Source organism: Clinocottus analis, unplaced genomic scaffold, assembly GCF_023055335.1.
Source record: "Clinocottus analis isolate CAN_PGR_092001 unplaced genomic scaffold, fCliAna1.0.p SCAF_21, whole genome shotgun sequence".
Classification (NCBI taxonomy): domain Eukaryota; kingdom Metazoa; phylum Chordata; class Actinopteri; order Perciformes; family Cottidae; genus Clinocottus; species Clinocottus analis.
The window spans coordinates 3761381-3773665 of NW_027175943.1; the positions used below are offsets into that span (position 1 = coordinate 3761381).

At 46.0% G+C, this 12285-nt stretch overlaps 2 protein-coding genes and 5 non-coding genes across 13 annotated transcripts in view; 4 read left to right on the forward strand and 3 right to left on the reverse strand.

The window, feature by feature from the left end:
• ino80b (INO80 complex subunit B) lies at positions 1-6562 on the forward strand. Of its 3 annotated transcripts, XR_011078088.1 has the most exons (8): positions 1-235; positions 441-565; positions 877-1057; positions 1148-1311; positions 1793-1965; positions 2076-2603; positions 5452-5681; positions 6362-6562. XR_011078088.1 is itself a non-coding variant. In XM_068587730.1 (6 exons), exons 2-6 carry the CDS (start codon positions 526-528, stop codon positions 2538-2540), a joined length of 1023 nt encoding a protein of 340 aa, XP_068443831.1. In that variant the 5' UTR covers positions 1-235; positions 441-525; the 3' UTR covers positions 2541-2860. The 3 variants fall into 3 exon arrangements, 2 of the variants coding, with proteins under 2 accessions (XP_068443831.1, XP_068443833.1); XM_068587730.1 differs by lacking the exons at positions 5452-5681; positions 6362-6562 and having other exon boundaries at positions 2076-2860; XM_068587732.1 differs by lacking the exons at positions 5452-5681; positions 6362-6562 and having other exon boundaries at positions 1829-1965; positions 2076-2860.
• The window catches only part of intu (inturned planar cell polarity protein), a 26018-nt gene continuing 16692 nt past the window's right edge, over positions 2960-12285 (reverse strand). For 4 of the 5 annotated variants that reach the window (XM_068587714.1, XM_068587713.1, XM_068587712.1 and 1 more), the window contains 7 exons: positions 11461-11676; positions 11265-11357; positions 10441-10872; positions 5757-5851; positions 5474-5663; positions 3501-3643; positions 2960-3245 (listed from right to left, as the gene is read on the reverse strand). In XM_068587714.1, coding sequence (XP_068443815.1) covers positions 3134-3245; positions 3501-3643; positions 5474-5663; positions 5757-5851; positions 10441-10872; positions 11265-11357; positions 11461-11676 — 1281 coding nt within the window. In that variant the 3' untranslated portion in view covers positions 2960-3133. The remainder of the gene's footprint in view (positions 3246-3500; positions 3644-5473; positions 5664-5756; positions 5852-10440; positions 10873-11264; positions 11358-11460; positions 11677-12285) is intronic. The other variant, XM_068587715.1, reaches the window with a different exon arrangement.
• On the forward strand, positions 4393-4464 carry trnad-guc (transfer RNA aspartic acid (anticodon GUC)). The gene has a single exon. It is a non-coding gene; the product is annotated as a tRNA-Asp (tRNA).
• Positions 5028-5099, forward strand: trnad-guc (transfer RNA aspartic acid (anticodon GUC)). Its single transcript has one exon. It is a non-coding gene; the product is annotated as a tRNA-Asp (tRNA).
• On the reverse strand, positions 6949-7020 carry trnad-guc (transfer RNA aspartic acid (anticodon GUC)). Its single transcript has one exon. It is a non-coding gene; the product is annotated as a tRNA-Asp (tRNA).
• On the reverse strand, positions 7586-7657 carry trnad-guc (transfer RNA aspartic acid (anticodon GUC)). Its single transcript has one exon. It is a non-coding gene; the product is annotated as a tRNA-Asp (tRNA).
• Positions 11053-11124, forward strand: trnad-guc (transfer RNA aspartic acid (anticodon GUC)). The gene has a single exon. It is a non-coding gene; the product is annotated as a tRNA-Asp (tRNA).

The following is a 12285-nucleotide window of genomic DNA, read 5'->3' on the forward strand; positions in this document are numbered from 1 at the left end:
AAGGGCTCAAAGTGACCGGAAATGACGAACGGGTGAACTTCCGTGTTGTTAGCTGAGTAGAGCTAACCCGATACTCAAGACAAACTGTGTAACGATAGCTTCATTTTAAGTTATTTTAAGTTTACCAGTTACAGTCAATGTAACGTCTTTTTCTTTTAAATCGCAACTTGAATATTTTTATTCGGTGTGAGTTTTGTTCAGGCGTCGGCGGCATGCGAGAAAATGTCTAAATAAGGTAACGTGAAGCTAACGGCCTTGTTCAACTCAACCGTCGGCCTGTTTCATTCCATAAATAACGTTGTATACAAACTACATGTGTGGTTGTGGCTGAGCAAACACATAAGACAGAGAACGTTAACATGCACTTAAATCATTGTGTTTCCTACTTCTTTAATGGAGTTTTTAACGCAGTGTTTCCATAACTGGTGTGTTTCTCTCAGTGAAACTCGTTGAGATGTCTGCTGTTATGTGAAGCTGCAGACTGACCGTCCTGTTCTCGGCTTCTACGTCCCCGTCGGCGTTTCAATGGGTAAAAGGAAAGACATGATTCACCCCAGGTTCCTTGGTGAGTATGTGATCGACTCTGAGTGAAAACAAAGACATGTTGGCTGCATGTTTGAGTCCTCTCATTTACTGGTCCAGTTTTAACGGTCCCTTTTTTGTAAGCACCATACTTCTGAGAAATGTAGACTAATTATACAGAATCACAAAAATGCCAGATCAGAAATACACCAAATATCAGAGACTTATTGGACTTATATTCTTGCTTTTTGTACAAATCTTCTTGGTTGACATTGGTGCATTTGTAGGATTGTTACCTAATAGTTCATACATGTTTATTGTATTCATGTGTTGCGTTCATCTCGCCCTCTGCAGGTGAAGGCGGCTCCAGCCTGCACAGCATCCACAAACGGAAACACAAAAAACACAAGAAGCACAAGAGGAAGCACCACAGCTTCGCTGAGGCGCCCGAGCCTGTCGTGATTCCTCGTCCTCCTCCTCCTCCACAGCTCCGCCTCAAGATCAAACTGGGAGGACAGACGCTGGGGACCAAGAGGTGAGGCGGGATGTCGAAGGCGGTCAGTTTGGTCGCGAACAGTCACTTTCAATCCGATCACTGTGAGCTTCTGTTTCCTTTCTGTAACAGTGTTCCTACCTTCACCGTTCATCCCGGTGTGGCTTGTCCTCCATCTCCTTTGATGATTATTAATAATGTTAATGATGACGACGATGAGGACGACGATGATGATGATGACGATGATGACGACGAAGAGCCCTCTGTGCCTTTGGAGCAGTATCGAGCCTGGCTGGGTGAGTTACAATAATAAGATGATACCAAGATACTTTACACTGGAGCTTGATGAAAAGTTATAATTTGTTATTAGAGTTGATCTGGTCCGGTGATGAAGATTGTGGGTCAGAAAAATACAAGCAGTCGTGGGCCAAACTATTAGTGAATTCAATGGATCCCTAAAATAGTAGAAAACATACAACAAAGAGCATTAACTATGAAAACATTTAATAAAGTGAACTTTTAAACATGCAAAAACACCGGTACAGTGTTTAAAGATTTGTCTAAAATACCTCTAATATGACATTAACACGTGTGCATATGTATTTAAATGAAAATCCACTAAATGCTAAATACAATTTTAAATGGATAAATTAATTATCTTTCATTCAAAATGAAGAATGCAAGTTAACTTCGTATTAGTGTTTTTGCTGTTGTAACACAGTCAAGACAATTTTCTGGCCTTGGTTGGACAATAAATTCACGTTTGTTCTGTATCAGATGAAGACAGTAACCTGGCCACATCCCCTATGCCAGACATAGACTCAGACTCCATGCTGGCCGTTCCCGTGGACGAGGAGGAGCGGTGGCTGGACGCTCTGGAGAAGGGAGAGCTCGACGACAACGGGGAGCTGAAGAAGGAGGTAGACGAGTCTCTGCTCACCGCCAGACAGGTGAGGAAGAGCAGAAGCAGGAAACACAGACTTAAGTCCCCCTGCTGATTTAAAAACAAATAATATAGAAAGAATTGTACATCCCTAAGTGTTTTGTGTGTTACGTTTAGAAAGCCCTGCTACACAAGCAGCAGAGCCAGCCTCTCCTGGAGCTCCCTATGGGCTACAAGGAGAAGGAGATGACCGCGGAGATGATGCAGAAGCGGGAGGAGCGAGCCCGGAAGAGGCGCCTGCAGGCGGCCAAGAAGGCGGAAGACAGCAAGAACCAGACAATAGAGAGACTGACGAAAACCAGCAAGGCCAAGATCAAAAGCATGAGAGAGAGGAAATCCCGGCAGAATCAGTGTCCCATGATCCGGTACAGCGACTGCGCCCTGGGCTTGGCCATCTCCTTCCCCTCGGGGGTCACCGCGCCGGCACCAACGGCTCCCCGTCCTCCACCAGCCGCCCCGGTGAACTGTGGGGTCACCGGCTGCTCCAACCTCAAGAAGTACTCCTGCTCTAAGACCGGGGTTCCCCTCTGCAGCCTCCAGTGTTACAGGACGAACCTGCAGCTCGTTCAGAGCGCTGCGTGAACTTAAAAGGGACGAGCAGATTCAACATGGACTCAATTGTAGTTCTGTTACTACATTGTGAAGGTGGGGACAGTCCACGTAGCCGTTTTGATATAAAAGTTGGACTTTGCCCTTTTTTGGGGGGGACTAAATATGTTTATTTACATTTCCTCGTCATGCATTCAGCATAGCTGTGTCTTAAGAATAATGGTTTTCCCAGCAGAGGTGCTGGTTACTTAATTCAATTATGTACATTATATAATGTTAAGAAGTAAAACCTATGTGATTTCCTTTTCCACAGTGTTCGTTGAAGATAAAATGTATATTTTTGTTTGGAGAAAGAGTAACATTATTGCCACATCCTTGGACTATTTTTCATTTAGTCAATAATGTAAAACTATGTTTAGAGATGCATGAAGGTCTTTAAAGAATACAAGAGAAACCATTTGACTTTTAATCTCAATTTTGTAACAAAGTACTCAATTCCCATACAAAACTGTACAACAAATTGTGACTATCAAAACAACGTTAGAAACTGCATCAATCATCATAAAATCCCCCTCATTTGATCCGTTTGAATAGTTTTCCTGAGACTGAAACAGAGTCCATAATAATCACAAGGCCAGTCCAAAGGAGAGTCTGAAGGCCATCTCTACAGGAACTTCTGCCACCGAGTCATGGAAGCACACGAAGAACTCCTGAGGGACGGGCTCGAGCAGCATCCGACTGGAAGACGAAGGGAAAAAAACAAGATTGGCACAGGAGGAAAAAGGCTTGGATTCAGCAGACAGGGTGTAGACGCGTTATTCCTGAAAGTGACCGCAGTTGCTGTTTGTTGTTTCTTGTTCTTAGCTGCTCCAATATGATGATTATTTACGTGGATCATTCCAGTGAAGTAAATCACTCTAGACTTGTGTTTCCTATGTTCAGTATTTAAACAAATGTAAGGCTTGTAGATAGAACTATAGAAAGCTGACGTACCCTATGACCCAGTAAGTCATGGTGGGAGCAGGTTTCTTCTGGTCGGTCCAGTTCTCCGGTTTGCACTGAAACAAGACTCCGTGCTCCTTCACGGGACCCAGACCCCAACCACCTCCCTGAGGCCTGTCTACAGCCCGCCGGCCCTGCAGGACAGAAGATAACACGACCCAATCGGTTGATAAATTAAAATGACGTTATATATTATACATCGAGCTAGCGCTTTAATTCAAAGCGACTTTGACAATGAGTGCAGATGCTGGAGGAGGAAGTGGAGGCGGCCATGTCGACAGCATCGTCGCAGAGGGTCCAGGAGTGGGCCGGTGAGGGTTTTGAGGTGGGACAGGACGAGGCGCTCAAAAGACTTCATGACCAGAGTGGGTCGACGGACCTGTTGTCATTGAGTCCTGTGATCATTGTTTTTTTGGATGATGGTGGAGGCCTTGAAGCAGGCTGGAACATGGTATGTCTCCAGGGAGGTGTTGAATATGTCTGTGATCACCGGAGACGGCACAATGCTTAAGGTGGAGGGAGCGACAGAGTCTGGGCCGTAATTGTAGTGGTGGGGGATGGGCGGACACTGGGCTGGCTGGTTAGAGGCTTGGGCCCCTGTTGAGCTGGGGGATGGGGAACTGGTGGTCTGACACTGGTGGGAGGGCTCATAGAGGGATGGGGTCGGGACTGTCCCCGCCTTGCTGGGTCCTCCTCACTCCTAAATGCCTGCTCTTTTATTAAGGAAATTCACGTCTGTGCGTTGACTTTGCCTGCAATCCACTCACTTATTGTGGTGTAAGCATGTCGAAAATGTATAGCATATACAAAATTCTTAAAGATGTATTGATATGTTGTGTGTGGTGCATATAAAAATGCTACATATTTTTAGGGAAACTATCCCTCCTCGTTAGTATAGTGGACAGTATCTCCGCCTGTCACGCGGAAGACCGGGGTTCGATTCCCCGACGGGGAGAATTTATTGCCGGCGTAGTAAATGGTGCTCTATTCTTGAGCATATTAGCAGCTATTATGGTCAGAGCGAGCGACTGACGTAGTCAAGGATATATTTTAGGAGCTGTGCGTCACGAATGAGCGAGGTGGTTTACCGTGGAACATACTGATGGGCATTGTTGCGTATGCTTGGACTGCCCTTAAATGGACAAAGAAAAGAGAGGAGGGAAATGCAGATCCAGCAGTCCTGCACTGCATTATACACCAACAGGCACTGTGCAGTAAATGCTTGAAATATTATTATAATATTATAATATTAATATAACACGTCATGTCTGTGACTACGTCAGAGATCAGAAAGGAAGCAGGTAGACCAGTACATGGTCAGAGTGTCCCAGTGCAGTATGAGTGACGACGTGATAGGTCCCGATTATTGTGGTGTAAGCGTGTGGAAAATGTATAGCATGTAAAAAATTATATATATATATATATATATATAGAATATGTATTTAACGATTTCAAAATCATGTTGCATTGATACGTCATGCATATAAAAGAGCTTCATAGTTTTAGGGAAACTATCCCTCCTCGTTAGTATAGTGGACAGTATCTCCGCCTGTCACGCGGAAGACCGGGGTTCGATTCCCCGACGGGGAGAATTTATTGCCGCCGCAGCAACTGGAGCTGTATTTTTGAGCACATAGAAGCTCTCAAGTTTCCAGACATAAATCTAAAGCCACTTCACGAAAGAAGAAGTGAATATTGACTTTTGTCAAGTAGACAATCGGTGCGTTTGAATGGTATGTTAGGAATGTAATCCACGTAAACACAACCGGGTGCTTGCGAGCACAAAGCTGGAGGAGTGCAGCCCTCTGCCTCCAGCAGCATGCACTGCATGCAGAAGACTACAAGTTTCAGTCTGGCTCACTGAAAATTCTTCTTTTGCCTTGAGACTCTCATAATCTGGTCTTACTGTGACTTCACCACCTTTTTTTTTTGGATCATATAGGTTCATAATTAAACTGACTCACCCTGGCTGGCAGGCTCTGCCCGAATGCGGCCCGTATGGAGAGGCAGCAGTGGTGGAAGTTGCGGATGAGCTGTGGGTGGATGGAGCCACTCAGCTGAGCCACCTCTCTTTGAGTGGGAGCGATGAAAATTCCCTGGGCGGTTTCCATCAGGACGTAGTGGAACAAGGTGTTCTCTGCACCTGAAGTCAGTCTGTCACAACAACACAATGTAGGTTTTTAGCTGTTTAACATAAATTATATGTGCAGTTAGAATGAAAGAAAATTGTCATTTCCCATCACCCACTTCATGGTGTTGTACATCTCCTCTGTCTCCCTTTCAGTCAGGGTCTTCTTCAGGGTGCCTAGATAGAACGGGTTTGGGTGCTTCATTCTGGGAATCTGATGTCAAAGCATGCAAAAAGCACAAGACAATACATTACATTACAACCATTAGCTTTCACTTATCCAATGGCGAGGTGAGGGTCAGAACTAGATGGACTTGTAAATCTTCACCCCAACGGTCCGGTCAATGCCGCACCGAACAGCTTGTCCACATCACACTCTATTTTACCTCCCTCATTTGGGCATTGAGACACTCCCTATTCCAGAGGGTGAAATCCACCTTTTTCCGGCAGTGAACCATTAGATTCGATATTCCTTTATTAATCCCGCAGCGGGGAAAATTACAGGATTACAGCAGCAAATGGGTAAAGTGCACACAAGAGACAAAGTAAAATAAAAAATACAAGTAATATGAATAAACAGTAAATAATGCACAATGATAGTATTTTATATACAGACAAAATAAAATAAATGTATAACAACATGTATTTATATTGCACAGTTGAGGTGATTAAAGTGACAAAAGTGATTGAAGTGTTTATTTTTTGTGATCTATTGCGAGCTCAGCTGGTTGTGCAGCCTGACAGCAGCAGGGAGGAAGGACTTGCGCTGCCTCTCCTTCACACACCGGGGATGAATCAGCCGGGACCAGAAGCCTTCTTTACCCTCTTGTTCAGTCTCTTCCTGTCAGCCGTCGTGATGCTGCTGCTCCAGAAGACCCCGATCTTCTGCATGCAGTGTGTGCTGCTGGTGGCTGTACTTTTCCAGCTTTGTGCTTTCTTGGACCTGATTGTGTTTACAAGTAATTTCTTAACATACCATATGTAATATGCTCAAGAATATGGTGCCACAATAAAAAAGGTGTTTAAGTCTCACTAAAACCAGATTCTGTAAGTCTCAAGGGAAAAGAGCCAGGCTTAAATTTGTTAACTTCTGCATGCAGTGCATGCTGCTGGAGGCAGAGGGCTGCACTCCTCCAGCTTTGTGCTCTCAAGCACCCGGTTGTGTGCCTTCCGGTGACCCTTGTTAAACTCTAAAGAACATTCCTAACATATCATTCAAACACACCGATTGTCTACTTGACAAAAGTCAACATTTACTTTATCTCTTGCCAAGTGGGAATAAGACTCTGGTTGTTCCACCGGCAATAAATTCTCCCCGTCGGGGAATCGAACCCCGGTCTTCCGCGTGACAGGCGGAGATACTGTCCACTATACTAACGAGGAGGGATAGTTTCCCTAAAAATATGAGGCTCTTTTATATGCACGACGTAACGCAACGTGGTTTTGACATAGCTAAATCATTTTTTTTTTTTTTTTTTTTTACATGCTATACATTTTCCACATGCTTACACCACAATAAGCGGGGCCTATCACACCATCACTCGCACTGCAGTGGAACACTCTGACCATGTACTGGTCTACCTGCTTCCTCTCTGATCTCTGACGTAGTCACAGACATGACGTGTTAATATTTCAAGCATTTACTGCGCAGTGCCTGTTGGTGTATAATGCAGTGCAGAACAACTGCTGGATCTGCATTTCCCTCCTCTCTTTTCTTTGTCCGTTTTTTTGCCTGTCATAGAAGGGCAGCATACGCAATCATGCCCATCAGTATGTTCCATGGTAAACCACCTCGCTCATTCGTGACGCACAGCTCTTGAAATATATCCTTTGTGGACCCTGTGGTGCAGGGTCCTCTTGGACTGACTACATCAGTCGCTCGCTCTGACCATAATAGCTGCTAATGTGTTCAAGAATACAGCCCCTTTTGCTGCGCCGGCAATAAATTCTCCCCGTCGGGGAATCGAACCCCGGTCTTCCGCGTGACAGGCGGAGATACTGTCCACTATACTAACGAGGAAGGATAGTTTCCCTAAAAATATGAGGCTCTTTTATATGCACTTCAAACACAACATTGCATTTGATTTTTCTTTTTTAAATATGCTATCAATTTTTAACATGCTTACAATAAGCAGGGCCTATCCAATGTCACTCGCGCTGCACTGGGACACTCTGACCATGTAATGGTCCACTTGATTCCTGCATACAGGCAGAAATTAAAGCTCTGTATGCCTGTAAGAGGATCTTTGGGTGAGCTTGGACTGCAAAGACTAAGCTGTTTTCAGCACGGCTACCAACAGTCTCGATGAGCAAACAGAGATGTGACGTCATACACCAGCTTCATGCACCGGGGTAAGCTATAACAACAACAAATCCTGGTTCACAGCTAAACTCAGACAGCTATGGTTGATAAAGATTAGTCCTGCAGTTGGAAACTGCAGGATTACAGCAGCAGTACACACAAGAGACACATAGTAACAAAAAAATCAAGTAATATAAATAGTAAAACAGGAATAAAAATAGAAAAGAAGAAGACAATACAAATATAAAATATACAGGCTGAAGGCACTGTGCAGACTGCCAGAGTGTCCTGCATGTGATGGGAGGTGTTGTTCATCAGGAATGAGAGCTTAGCCATTATCCTGTTTCCCACCACCTCACCCGTATCCAGTGGACACCCAGTACACTGCTGGCTGCCTTTACCAATTTATCAAGTTTCTTCCTGTCAGCTGTTGTGATGCTGCTGCTGCAGCACACTCCATAAAAGATGGCTTGACAGTGTCAAATTAGGTCTTCAGTCTCCTCAGCAGAAAGAGTCTGCCTTGTCCCTTTTTATAAAGTGCATGTTTATGGTCACTCCAGTTTATTGTTCAAGTGAACACCCAGGTACTTATAAGACTTCACAATCTCAATTTCCATTCCCTGGATGTTCAGTGGTACCGGAGGAGAGCGTTTACTCTGGCGGAGGTCCAGAGTAAACGCTCTTTTGTTTTACGAGAGTTGATCTGGAGGCGTTGACTCTGCGAGCAACATCCTAAAAAGTCGCGGTTCACTTCCCTGTACTGCCTGTCGTCATCACCATCAGCAGAAATGGATGGTGTTGAAGGAGAAGTCAAAGTATAACAGATTGGTAGGCGAACTGAATCGGGTCCAGAGACGAGTTCACCACGGGGCAGAGATGCACAAGGACCAACTTCTCCGGGGTCTTCATCAGGTGGGATGTTTAAGCCACCAGTCTAAAGCTGTTAAAGCCCTTGGGCCGCAGGGTCTTTAGTAACAATACCAGTGTACCAGCTTGAGGCTGGTATTTTACCAGCCTCAAGCTGAAGTTGAATACATGCTCTATCCTGCACAGCTGGTCTGCGCAGGATTTGGGAAGCCTTGAGCTGATGCTTTCTAGACCCGTGGTCTTTCTCACCTTGATCCTCTTCAGTTCTTTCATCACCTGGTTAAGTGACAATTTGGGGGGTAGGGTGCTATGAGGTGTTGGAGTGGGGGTGGGTTGCTGATCGCAGAGTGCCGTGTTTAAGAGGTGTGGAGGGGAGCTGAGTGTTGTTGAAAGGGGGTGGAGGCGGAGCAATCCACAGGAGATGCAGAGGTCCGGGAGGGGGGGATGGCTGATCAAATCTGTTAAAGATTAAGTTCAGATCATTCACCCACTTTTGGTCTCCCACAGCTGTTGGTTGGGCATATTGTACCCAGCCATCGCCTTGAGGCCCATCCAGACACCACTGGTGTTATTCTGCTGCAGCTGGTCCTCCATCTTCGTCCCGTAGATATTTTTCCCCTCCCCTCTCTTATCCCGTTCCTGATCCTTTTCTTCTGCTCTCTCTGCGTAGTCCTCAGCTCTTCCTTATTACGGGATATAAAAACCATCTTCTTCTCCTTGAGGAGGGCCTTTGTTTCTAGAGAGCTTCATGGTTTGTTGTTTGAGAAACACCGTACAGTCCTGATGGATAAGGTGTTCTCAACACAGAATAACACATAAGTTAATATAGTCAGTAATGCAGTCAGTGAGACCGTCAATGTCTTCCCCACGGGCATCAGTGAATACTGCCCACACAGTTGACTCAAACAGTCCTTCAGAGCCTCCTCGGCTCCGTCAGACCATCGTCTAACTGTGGGGTCACGGCTGGTTGCCTGTGCTCATGCCCTTGGAGATATTGACTCTCATCCCGACCACTTCAAACTCGGCTGCAGACCGGTTCCAGTGTGCGCTGAAGGTCACGTTCTAAAAGGAGTCAACAGAACCACAGTTGCTATTCTGAGGTCCCCAAAACGTACACTCCTCCCTCCGGCTGTGCCTTAAAATCCTGTCCGTGAAAATCACACACAGGATTTGTGAAAAGGGACAACCTTGGCGGAGGCCAACACACACTGAAAACGGGCTTGACTTTAAGCCGAGTATCAGGACACAGCTCTCACTTTAGTCATACAAGGACCGTATGGCTCGTAGCGATGACCCGATATCCTGTATTCCTCAAGTACCCCTCACAGGACTTCCAGAGGGGCATGGTCAGAGGACTTTTACAAGCCCACAAAACACAAGAAGGCCAGGTACTCAGAACTGTTGTTCGGTGCATAGGCACAAAAAACTTTCAAAGACTTCAGTCGCATAGAGGCAACCTGTCGTTCCAGAGGAAAACTCCAACACAGCGTCGCTCAGCCGGTGTCTTGTGAGTATCTCCTCACCTGCCCACCGCCTCTCACCCTGGGCAACTCAGGAAAGGCTGTCCCTGGTTTCCCTAACAAACTAACAATTTAACAAAGAAAAAAAACAATAATGAAAAACCTCAAGTGTACCTTGAAGAGGCCTCCGCTGCCTCCACTCCCATCAGAGCCTCCAGATCCCAGTGAGTCCCGACGCCCCCCGAGCTTCCTTCCAGAGTCGGGGGTGGAATGTGGACTGAGGCCCGGAGCCATTGATGAACCGAACCCCGACCCAGCATCCATCTGTCCCTCACTGCCGCTGTCAGACAGACTCCTCTGGGGGCTGGACCGTCGGGCCTTCTCCCCAAACAGGCTACGGCCTCTGGACCCGGATGAGGAGCCTTTAACGGCTCCTGCTAGCTTGCTGAAGACGGGGGAGGAAGAAGCCAAGCTGTCCAGGCGGTCGCGGGCCGTGGCGGCAGGTAGGAACCAGTCCGCACACGACAGGCAGGGAGCAGGCGGAGCGTTGAGACGCTCTTCAATACCAGCCTCCAACACCTCTAGTTGCAGCAGTGTGGCCTTCACCTGGAGCCAGAATATGTAAGAGATTGTTAGATGTAGTCATGAGGCTTGGATGGACATATGGGAGCTGAAAAAAAAAAATAATTTGAAAAAGGTGAGTTTTTAAAAAAGTGATTTTTCAGGAAATGCAGATGTCATATGTGTGCATATAAAAACGATTCATATTTTTAGGGAAACTATCCCTCCTCGTTAGTATAGTGGACAGTATCTCCGCCTGTCACGCGGAAGACCGGGGTTCGATTCCCCGACGGGGAGAATTTATTGCCGTAGCAGCAGCTGGAGAAACGTTATTGAACATATTAGGTTGCAGACGTAAAGCTGAAGCCGCTTGACAAAACAATAAGTGTGTTTGAATGGTATGTTAGGAATTTTCTTGAAAGTTCAACAGGGGTCACCTGATCTACGTAAACACAATCGGGTCCCGGCGATCCCAAAGCAGGAGAAGAGCAGCCACCTGCCTCCAGCAGCACGCACTGCATGAAGTGCCTCTGGTGGAGAGATGAAGAAATACAAGCAAAGACAATATAATTTTAACAACAAGCAAAGACTATAAATAGATAATTGGCACCGATCAGTGATTTGTTTCCTTACCAATCCCACTATGAGGAGGAAGTGACGTCCTTGAGGCTGGCTGTAGCCGGGCGCTGTGCTGCTGCCGGTAGCTCTCTGCTGGGGAAACACCTCCCGCCAGATCACCAGCTGACCCACCCGCTGCTCAGACGCCAGCGGCAGCAGGCAGTAGTGCTGGCAGTACAGGCACACGTCCAGCAGGTCCTCTTTAGGCAGATGGTTGGCAATCAGGTAGGACTGGAGGGAGAGTATGTGGATGTAGACAAACCTTTCAGGGCCTGGAGCCAGCATGGATACAAAATTACTGTAGGAGCAAATTAAACAGCCGTTTTCTGATCTTTTTACTCTTTAACTACATCTTTGAACAGAAGAGCATTAATGGTGAATAATGGGAAAAAATTAACCAACAAAGATTAAAGATTAAATCAACAGCACATATCAGTCTGGCTTCAGTGCCTTGAAATGTGTCCGGTATCTGGATCCGATATGATCTATGGAAAACACATATTTCCTACAAAAAAGGTTTAACTTTGAGTTCTTCTCTTCATGTGAAGTTCAAATTTATTTTTCCATCAACACACTTGCCGACCGAGAACGTATATAAAAATAGACGTGCGATAAATGGTTCGGGAGCATCCCAAGTGATATTCACACCGTCACAACACAGTGTGCCGCTCACTGCCCTCCTCCTCTCCTCGGTTAATAGTTTGAAAGGTCATATTCTGTCAGCGGGGTCTTCTATTGTTGCCATTTCAGGATGGCAGTGGGGTACCATCCGGGGAGGATGTACATAAGGTGAGGATGCTGGCACTGAGTGTGTGTGTGTGTGTGTCTTTTGATAAAGAG

Bases quoted from the DNA above. Each gene is read 5' to 3' on its own strand.
- ino80b (XM_068587730.1), top strand. From the start codon at position 526: ATGGGTAAAAGGAAAGACATGATTCACCCCAGGTTCCTTG. The intron at 1,058-1,147 runs GTGAGGCGGGAT...TTTCTGTAACAG, and splicing joins CAGACGCTGGGGACCAAGAG to TGTTCCTACCTTCACCGTTC. The intron at 1,966-2,075 runs GTGAGGAAGAGC...TGTTACGTTTAG, and splicing joins CTCTGCTCACCGCCAGACAG to AAAGCCCTGCTACACAAGCA.